Source organism: Sphaeramia orbicularis, unplaced genomic scaffold (genome assembly GCF_902148855.1).
Source record: "Sphaeramia orbicularis unplaced genomic scaffold, fSphaOr1.1, whole genome shotgun sequence".
NCBI lineage: Eukaryota > Metazoa > Chordata > Actinopteri > Kurtiformes > Apogonidae > Sphaeramia > Sphaeramia orbicularis.
In genome coordinates, this window is record NW_021941568.1 from 377382 (window position 1) to 387381 (window position 10000).

A 10000-nucleotide genomic window follows, 5' to 3' on the forward strand; every position below is an offset into this window, starting at 1 on the left:
ACCACAATGCACCTCTGCTCTGCTGTGATTGGTTGTTTCAATACAGGAAGTGTTGCCAACTTAGTGTTTAGTGATGCCTTATGCTGCGTTTCCACTACGTGGTACCGGCTCGACTCGACTCGACTTGACTCGGCCCGGCCTTTTTGCGTTTCCATTACGAAAAAGGACCTGGAATCTGGTACCTGGTACTACTTTTTTGGTCTCACCTCCGCTGAGGTTCCAGGACTGGGGACCAGATACTGAAAGGTGACGTGTAAACACTGCAGAGCACTGATTGGTCAGAGTTGTTTCTGTGCCCCGCCCTTTTACAAAAACAGATGCAGAAGTTTCCGGTAAATCTGTCGGTCGGTGAATCCACACGATGACAGTAAACTGTAAAACTACACCGGTCAGTCTGGAGGTTCAGTCTTTCCAACGAGAAAAATTTAGGATGAGTTTGACGAGACAACAGGCAACGAGTGAGTTTATCAGCAACTCTGAGCAGACGACGGAAGTAACGCACCGCATCGCTATGACAACCAGGTACTGGAAAGTGGGTAGTATCCCGGAATGGAAACGGTCTGGAATAGGACCTGGTACCAGAGCCGAGCTGAGTCAAGCTGTTCCACGTAGTGGAAACGCGGCATCAGACCCCTTTGGGACTTTTTGTTGTCAGTCCGAGCTGCGACTGTCCGCATTCACTGTTATCGTAGAAAACAAAGGTCACCTGGTTTTTATCTTGCCGCCGATTGGTCATGAGCTGTTGTGAAGACGCTGTGTTCGGTGTCAGCGCCTTTGCCCTCGTTAGCATTTTCTTCAAACGTCTTCTCTGAAACAACAGTTCGGATTCATTTCGGGTTTCATATGCATCTTCCTTCAGACGATGTCAGCAAAGTTTGTTCACAGTTTTGAGAAATTTTGATTTCGGAATTTTCAATTTTTCAAATCTTCTCCCTGTTCCGTTCCTTCTCCTGGTCCATGTGTTGATGCTTTAGAACATGTCAGTGGTTCCACATATCAGTCTAGTTCCTACTGGTCACTGATAGAAGTCAGATATGGACTGTGATTGGATGAGTTGAGTTCTCCTCCAGTCGGAGTCCCGCCCACTTCTATTGTTAGATTGATCCACATCCAGAACCAGGACTGGAACATCAGCTGTTTTCAGACCCACAGAACCCCGTTGGCGCCGGTTCCCGCACCGACTCTGGAAACCGGCCGATGTGTTCACACTGAAACCACATCGTACATGAACCGAACATTTGGTTCCCGACGGGCACTGAGTAAACCTGGTTTTTGTCAGTGAACTGTGACGACACGAGTGGACGTCACAGTTCGACGGGGGTTGTCCTGCTGAGGTTCCTTCTTTGGAGTGGGCGTGGCTACCTTCTTCTCCACAGCACATGCTGGACCGTGGTCTGGTGCAGATCGATAATCGTCTGGATGAACAGTCCAAATGTTCGTAGGTATCCATGGTTCCATCTGTAGCACTGGGGGTATTTTCTTGGCCGTGGACACGCCCACTTTCATATTGGCCTTTTACAATTTTTTCGATGGCGAAGTGGCGCCCTCTGTCGACGATGCGTCGTGGGCTCACGTGATGGTACGATGAACCGTTCACAGGTAGCACTTGGGTTCCCAGGTGCAGGAACCGGCGCCGCCCAAGCCAAGTGACCGCAGATCTTAGCATAAACTGACACGCGATCAAACGGCATTGAATAACACGTGAAAGGTTGAGAATGCGTAGGTATAACACGCCAAATGTCGTAAGAACTGGTGTGAGATTCAATGCGATTTCATGAGAACAGAGGCGATTTATCGAAGCAAGTCGACAAAAACCCCAGAGGAAGTACGTCAACACATCGGAGCATCTGAGAGTAGACTGTTTGTGTCGGTTCTTCCAGAGATCGTCTCCGTCCGCCCAACCACGTCCACGTCATCTGTGGACACGACGTGGCTTTGAAATCGGAAAGTATGAAACTATAAAAAGTAGATGAAGGTTTTATTCACTTTCATCAGCCTTATTTATCTTTTTTTGTTCAGTAAAGTCGGATACTTTTGCGTATTTATGAGTTTTTGCAGTAACACTGGCCACGTGACTGCGATTGGTTCATTAGCTCTGACTGTGTTGAAAAATGTGCTAACGCTAATGTGGCTAGCACGCTAATGGACCGATCCCAGTTAGCTTTACGACAAAGCATGTTGATGAAACAGAACGCAGCCTGTCAGACGCGAACATCTAAAAGGACACCGACAACCAAATGACCAATCACAGCAGAGCGTCTGCCCAGCTGATCCACTCTAGCGCCGACCGCAGACGAAGCGCTGTAGTCGTGGACCGACGGGTTCCACCGCACGTCCGACAAGAACTGTTTCTAGAACATCGGTGTAAAAAAATGCAGACGTGATCGGCAGAAGTTCGACTGTTTGATTTGTTATTATCGAAGCACAAACACACGCAAACACACAAAAGCACAACAACTCTGACACCACAATAATAATAATAATAATAATAATAATAATAATAATAAATAATGCATTTCTGACGTTTGTATTATACAGCAATATGGAAGTTGTACGTGTCTTTCCACTTCTCTCAGTTTTTCAGTTGGTGTGAGTTGAAGGTTCTAATCTATTTATAGTTCATGTGATGTCACAACTCAGCTGGGCATTCTGGGAAATGGAGTCTGAGTGAAGCTGAACTGTATGACTGTGTTCCATTCACAAAGAACAGATGGGTTTGGATTATGGAGCAGAGGAACAGCTGGAACATAGAACTGAGTAGAATAGAATAGAACATCCTGCCCTTTAGTCCAGGTTTATTTGCTGCCGTTTTTCGGACTCGGACCGTCACTGTCCAGTCAGTTCAGTCTAATTAACGACAGTATTTAAAGTGGTTCACGTTAACGACGGAACAACAACTAAACAAACTTCAGAAATGAAGACAAACCTTAACGAAGCGCTTCAACGACAGTTTCATTTACAGACGCTCACAAACGTCCAACCAGTTGAATAAGTGACTGTTCATTAGAACTAGTTAATAGTTCCGACCATTAGCGTCTGCAGAGGTTTTGGGTCCATTTGACGACTTTTCATTTACTTTTGTAACAAATTCTTCAAATGTAAAACAAAACAAAGTCCAAAAGGTCAAACTAGTTGAACCTAAGGATGTTGAAGTCATTTCAGTTCAGGTTCCACATTCAGCCCAACAGAATCTGAAGTCCAACAGAACCAGAAGAACCGAAAAAATTAAGGTCCAAAATGGACCAGAAGTGGAGAAACAGCTACAAAACACTGTTACAGTTCCACTTATCTTCTGATACTTCAGGTTCATATTTGTTGTTACAGGCTAGTTTGTGAATGTAAACGTGTTCACATCAGGTTTGTGTGTTTGATCTGTGGAACCGGTGGAACAGCGGCAGAACGGTGCAGTGAGTGGAACACAGTCCTGGTTTACTTCACCTTCACTTCCAAACGTTCGCTGTGACTCGTGTTTGTCGTCCGTCTGCTGCACGTCGGAGGGTTTGGACCGGCGTCCCCGCAGCCAATCACAGGCTCAGGATGAAGCCTTTCGACCAATGGGACGCCTCCTCCTTCAGCTCAGGAGCCTCCGTCCGTCAGCAGGTTTGCATCACAGAGTCACATCCATCAGCCATGAGCCCGGTCTAGGTCCAGGTCCAGGTTCTGGTCCAAGTTCTGGTCCTGGTCCATCTGTCGGGTTGGTTTCAGTCCCCTTTGTACTGTAGTAGGTGTTGTTTTCTAACAGTTGCCTCTTGTAGGTGTTTGTTTAATAAACTGGTGGAAAATCAGACTTTTGAATATTTTGCATGTGAACGAGTCCGTTCAACTGTGGAACGAGTCCGTTCAACTGTGGAACGAGTCCGTTCAACTGTGGAACGAGTCCGTTCAACTGTGGAACGAGTCCGTTCAACTGTGGGTGGTCCAAAGAAATGAACAGGACAATATGTGTTTGAACACAAATAAAAAGGTTCACTTGATACGAAACGACTGGTTCTGTCATTTATGCATCAGACGAACAAGAGCTTTCACAGAACACACAGTCACAGTTAGCACAAGTCTGACAGAGTCTGGACACGTTTTCCTCCGTTAAGGCTGAAAAATGCTGAACTTTCCTTCATGTTTCGCACTTCACTGATTAGGAATAAGGGTTGCTGCCACAGTGCCCCTGAGCAAGAGTAAAGAAGGAAAACAAACGTGTGCCTCGGTGTTTGAGTCAGTTTACTTTATTTTGAAAGGTAAACTTTACAGGAAGTTGAAAAGAGCATGATCAGCAGTAAAAAAAAAAATCAATAAATAACAGATAAACATTTCACTATAAATAAAAAAGAATGAGCTTCACATTTTACACTAAGCAAAGGGGGCGGAGCTAAGAGCAGGATCATGAAGAGGCGGGGCTAATCTCAGCAGGTGTACAGGTGAGCAGCTACACTTTTATTTACACGTCACAGCTGGACCATGTGACTCCAGTGAGACTTTAAAAAAACACTCAGGTCTAGTTCAGGCTCTCACTGGCTGACAGGAAGGACCGCCCACTTCGCATTTTTTCAACGTTTTCACGAACATAAGCATTTTTGGGTTTTTTTTGTTCATTTATTTATCATTTCTATTTGGCAGGCGAACTGATCGGAGGTCAGATAAACTTTTCGGGCTGACAGATATGAACAACAGCTGATCGATAATCCTGATCGGGAACAGGTCCGATGAAGTCGTCAATATTATTAAATCGTATAAAAACTCGGAGCTGATGAACAATGACATCATACATTTGATTTTTTATTAAATTCATTTACAGATTGAAACGATAAAAAGTGTCCGATGAGCTGAAAACAGCTGCAGCTCAGAACAAACAAACAAACAAACAAACAAACAAACGTGTTTTTGTTCATATTTTACATTAAATACGACTTCTGTCAGTTTAGAGTCTGAACTGAATGTGACCCTGAAGTGACCCACATGGACTAAAGAGGTCCTGAAGTGACCCACCAGGAATAAAGAGGTCCTGAAGTGACCCACATGGACTAAAGAGGTCCTGAAGTGACCCACCAGGAATAAAGAGGTCCTGAAGTGACCCACATGGACTAAAGAGGTCCTGAAGTGACCCACATGGACTAAAGAGGTCCAGGTCAGATTTAGGACTACATATGAAAGTGGTCTGGGTCAGATTTAGGACTACATATGAAAGTGGTCTGGGTCAGATTTAGGACTGCATATGAAAGTGGTCTGGGTCAGATTTAGGACTACATATGAAAGTGGTCTGGGTCAGATTTAGGACTACATATGAAAGTGGTCTGGGTCAGATTTAGGACTACATATGAAAGTGGTCTGGGTCAGATTTAGGACTACATATGAAAGTGGTCTGGGTCAGATTAGTGCTGTTCAGACTGTCTGGAACAGATCAGATCCAGGTCACATTTACCTGCATCTGAACGTAGTCTGATATTTGAAAACCTGATCTGTGTTTACACCTGTCTAATATCTGTTCACTGCTAGGACCTGTCTAATATGTGGTCAGTATTGGGACCTGTCTAATATCTGATCAGTGCTGGGGCCTGTCTAATATGTGGTCAGTACTGGGACCTGTCTAATATCTGATCAGTGTTGGGGCCTGTCTAATATGTGATCAGTGTCAGGGCCTGTCTAATATGTGATCAATGTTGGGGCCTGTCTCATATGGGTTCTTTGCTGGGACCTGTCTAACATCTGCAGGGTCATTGCTCTGTGTGCTGATGGGTCCAGATACTTGCTGGATGGTTTTTCTTCCTCAGATCTGTTTTCTGTACACTTGTCTTCCTGTGGGGGGGGTGGGGTGGGGGGGCCTCCTGCTCGACTTACGGCCAAAGTGCTACACTAGGCGACTACTCTGCACAAAGCCTACAAGACAGACAGACAGACAGCAGACAGACAGGCAGAGAGACAGACAGCAGAGATGTTAGAGCAGGTGAGACAGGAGGTCATGTGACACTGCTGCCGCTTCAGCACAAACAATGACCTGAAACTCTGAAGGTCTGACATCTGAAACACTAATGAGGAAAAGGCAAAAGGAATGAAAAGATTCCAACATTCACATGACGACTGATCTGAGCGTCTGCAAACCCTCACAATACACGCTGTATGTTACTATGTGAGCAGCGTTTGGATCCGTCTAATATGTGATCAGTGTTGGGACCTGTCTAATATGTTATCAGTCTTGGGACCTGTCCAATATCTGATTGGTCTTGGGACCTGCCTAATTTGTGATCAGTGTTGGGAACTATCTACTATCTGATCAGTGGTGGGATCTGTCTAATATCTGATTAGTGTTTGGACCTGTCTAATATGTCATCAGTGTTGGGTCCAGTCTAATATCTGATGTCTGTTTGGACCTAATATGTGATCAGTGTTGGGTCCTGTCTAATATCTGATCAGTTCTGAGACCTGTCCAATATCTTATCTCTGTTGGGACCTGTCTAATATGTGATCCTCGTTGGGACTTGTCTAATATGTGATCAGTGTTGGGACCTGTCTAATATCTGATCACTATTGGGACCTGATTATTCACTGATGTCGAATCAACTGGACTTACTGCACCTTAGATCTGTTTGTTTTTTTTTTTTCCACCTTTGGTCGGTTCTACTTGTGGAACGTGTGTGTGAACCCGTTCCATCACGGGTTCTAGAACATACTGATGGGTAATACAGAACAGTTTCAGTCTGAGGTTCTCCAGTAGAACCTCAGACTGAAACTGGTTCTGATCCCAGACATTGGTTTCTGCTGGATCACCATGAGGTTCTACAGGTAAACAAACACCTGCCCGGCTCCTCGTAACCGTGGCAACCGCCCCCAGAGTCCCCCCTTGGTTGACATTCAGCCGCTGGTCAGAGGTTAAGACAGGTCAAATGTAGGTCATGGCACCTTTGGCGCTGCCGTCCAGGAAGACTTTGATGTAGGAGGTGGGCACGTAGCCCTCCTCCTCCAGGTTCCGCCGCACCCGCGTCCAGCCGTCGCCTTTGTCCTCCTCCACCACAGAAAGTAGTTCCCCCTCCACCATGGACAGGGTGCCCTCGTTCTGACCTGAGGACAACGGAACCCAGAGCACAGAACAGGGTCAGACACGTGGGACCGACGGAACCGGTCCAGGTAAGGCGGTGACAGGGGCTCAGAACCTAGCGCCTAACGCAGGTGTGGTGGTCCGGTCTGGTCCAGTGCGGTGGTCTGGTCAGGTCAAGTCCGGTCAGGTGTGGCGGTCCGGTCAGGGTCCGTATTCAGTTGTGGGACCTGTCTAATATCTGATCAGTTGTGGGACCTGTCTAATATCTAATCAGTGTTGGGACCTGTCTAATATCCCATCTCTTTTGGGACCTGTCTAATATGGGTTCATTGTTGGGACCTGTCTAATATCTGATTAGTGTTGGGACCTGTCTAATATCCGATCAGTCCGGTCCGGTCCAGTCAGGTCCGGTGCGTTTACCTTGGAACGGGTACAGGGACTTGCAGGTGCCGATACTGGGCAGAGGTTCTTCGTCGTCGAAGTCGTCGTCGAACTCTGAACTGCGGGACTTAAAGGTGAGCTCAGCGCTGTGGTCCTCTGTGTAACTGCCGTCAGGACTGACACACAAACACACACATGAGTCCAACACACAACCTGAACTACACACACAACCTGAACTACACACACACAACCTGAACTACACACACACAACCTGAACTACACACACACAACCTGAACTACACACACACAACCTGAACTACACACACACAACCTGGACAACACAGGGGACAGACACAAGTGGACAGAAGTGGACACAAGTGGACAGAAGTGGACACCTCTCTCTGCTGGCTGGACTCCTACTGTCCATCTGCTTCAGACTGCTGCTGCCTGGCGTCGTCGCCTGAGAATTCAACCCACAACCTCCGCTCTGCCGACGCCCACTGAGGTCAGACAGCCTGCTGTCTGTGTCCGACAACCACACCTACAGACAGAGAGAGAGAGAGAGAGAGAGAGACAGGTTAGAGATACTACAGACAGACAGAAAGGTTAAATATACTACAGACAGACAGACAGGTTAGAGATACTACAGACAGAAAGACAGGTTAAATATACTACAGACAGACAGGTTAAATATACTACAGACAGACAGAAAGGTGAAATAGACTACAGACAGACAGACAGGTTAAATATACTACAGACAGACAGGTTAAATATACTACAGACAGACAGACAGGTTAGAGATACTACAGACAGAAAGACAGGTTAAATATACTACAGACAGACAGGTTAAATATACTACAGACAGACAGACAGGTTAAATATACTACAGACAGACAGAAAGGTTAAATATACTACAGACAGACAGACAGGTTAGAGATACTACAGACAGGTTAAATATACTACAGACAGACAGGTTAAATATACTACAGACAGACAGACAGGTTAAATATACTACAGGCAGACAGAAAGGTTAAATATACTACAGACAGACAGACAGACAGGTTAAATATACTACAGACAGACAGAAAGGTTAAATATACTACAGACAGACAGACAGGTTAGAGATACTACAGACAGACAGACAGACAGGTTAAATATACTACAGACAGACAGAAAGGTTAAATATACTACAGACAGACAGAAAGGTTAGAGATACTACAGACAGACAGGTTAAATATACTACAGACAGACAGACAGGTTAGAGATACTACAGACAGAAAGACAGGTTAAATATACTACAGACAGACAGGTTAAATATACTACAGACAGACAGAAAGGTGAAATATACTACAGACAGACAGACAGACAGGTTAAATATACTACAGACAGACAGACAGGTTAGAGATACTACAGACAGAAAGACAGGTTAAATATACTACAGACAGACAGGTTAAATATACTACAGACAGACAGACAGGTTAAATATACTACAGACAGACAGAAAGGTTAAATATACTACAGACAGACAGACAGGTTAGAGATACTACAGACAGGTTAAATATACTACAGACAGACAGAAAGGTTAAATACACTACATAATAATACAATCCTCCTGTGTGTGTGTGTGTGTGTGTGTGTGTGTGTGTGTACCTGGTATCTCCGTATGTGTGTGTGTACCTGGTGTCTCCGTGTGTGTGTGTGTGTGTGTGTGTACCTGGTGTCTCCTCAGCTCCTCCTCCTGTGTGTGTGTGTGTGTACCTGGTGTCTCCGTGTGTGTGTGTGTGTGTGTACCTGGTGTCTCCTCAGCTCCTCCTCCTGTGTGTGTGTGTGTACCTGGTGTCTCCGTGTGTGTGTGTGTGTACCTGGTGTCTCCTCAGCTCCTCCTCCTGTGTGTGTGTGTGTGTGTGTGTGTGTGTGTGTGTACCTGGTGTCTCCTCAGCTCCTCCTCCAGTCTCTGCAGACTCTGTTTCACCTCCTCCAGTCTTGGTTCCAGACTGTCTGCGTCTCCCATCTGTGGACTGCGCTCATACACCTCCCTCATCTTCAGCAGAGCGTCTCTGAAAACACACACACACACATAAAATACAATTATATATTATACAAGTGTCCAGGTGTGTGTTTGTCTGTGTGTGTAGTTGTGTTTCCTCTGCTCCCTCTGTCTCTCTCTGTCTCTCTGTCTGTCAGTCTGTCTGTCTCTCTCTCTGTGTCTGTCTCTCTGTCTGTCTGTCTGTCTCTCTGTGTCTGTCTGTCCCTCTGCCTGTCTGTCTGTCTCTCTCTCTCTGTGTGGCTGTCTCTCTCCTCTGTGTCTGTCTCTCTCTCTCTCTGTGTCTGTCCTCTGTCTGTCTGTCTCTCTCTCTGTGTCTGTCGTCCCTCTGCCTTTCTGTCTGTCTCTCTCTCTCTGTGTCGTGTCTCTCTCTCTGTGTCTGTCTCTCTCTCTCGCTCTGTGTCTGTCTCTCTGTTTGTCTGTCTCTCTCTCTCTCGTGTCTGTCTCTCTCTCGTCTGTGTCTGTCTCTCTCTCTCTGTGTCTCTCTCTCTGTGTCTGTCTCTCTCTCTCTCTGTGTCTGTCCCTCTGCTCTGTCTCTCTCTGTCTGTCTG

The 10000-nt window shown here is 46.0% G+C and overlaps 1 protein-coding gene and 1 pseudogene across 1 annotated transcript in view; one reads left to right on the top strand and one right to left on the bottom strand.

Moving 5' to 3' along the window:
- LOC115416101 (noelin-like) overlaps positions 1 to 130 on the top strand; it is a 4397-nt pseudogene extending 4267 nt beyond the window's left edge.
- A 5387-nt stretch (positions 131 to 5517) lies between these two features.
- The window catches only part of LOC115416108 (formin-binding protein 1-like), a 27370-nt gene continuing 22887 nt past the window's right edge, over positions 5518 to 10000 (bottom strand). Inside the window, 5 exon segments of the mRNA XM_030129824.1 lie at positions 5518 to 5868; positions 6889 to 7047; positions 7445 to 7581; positions 7801 to 7946; positions 9330 to 9462. Of these exon segments, the coding sequence (XP_029985684.1) occupies positions 5840 to 5868; positions 6889 to 7047; positions 7445 to 7581; positions 7801 to 7946; positions 9330 to 9462 (604 nt within the window). The 3' untranslated portion in view covers positions 5518 to 5839.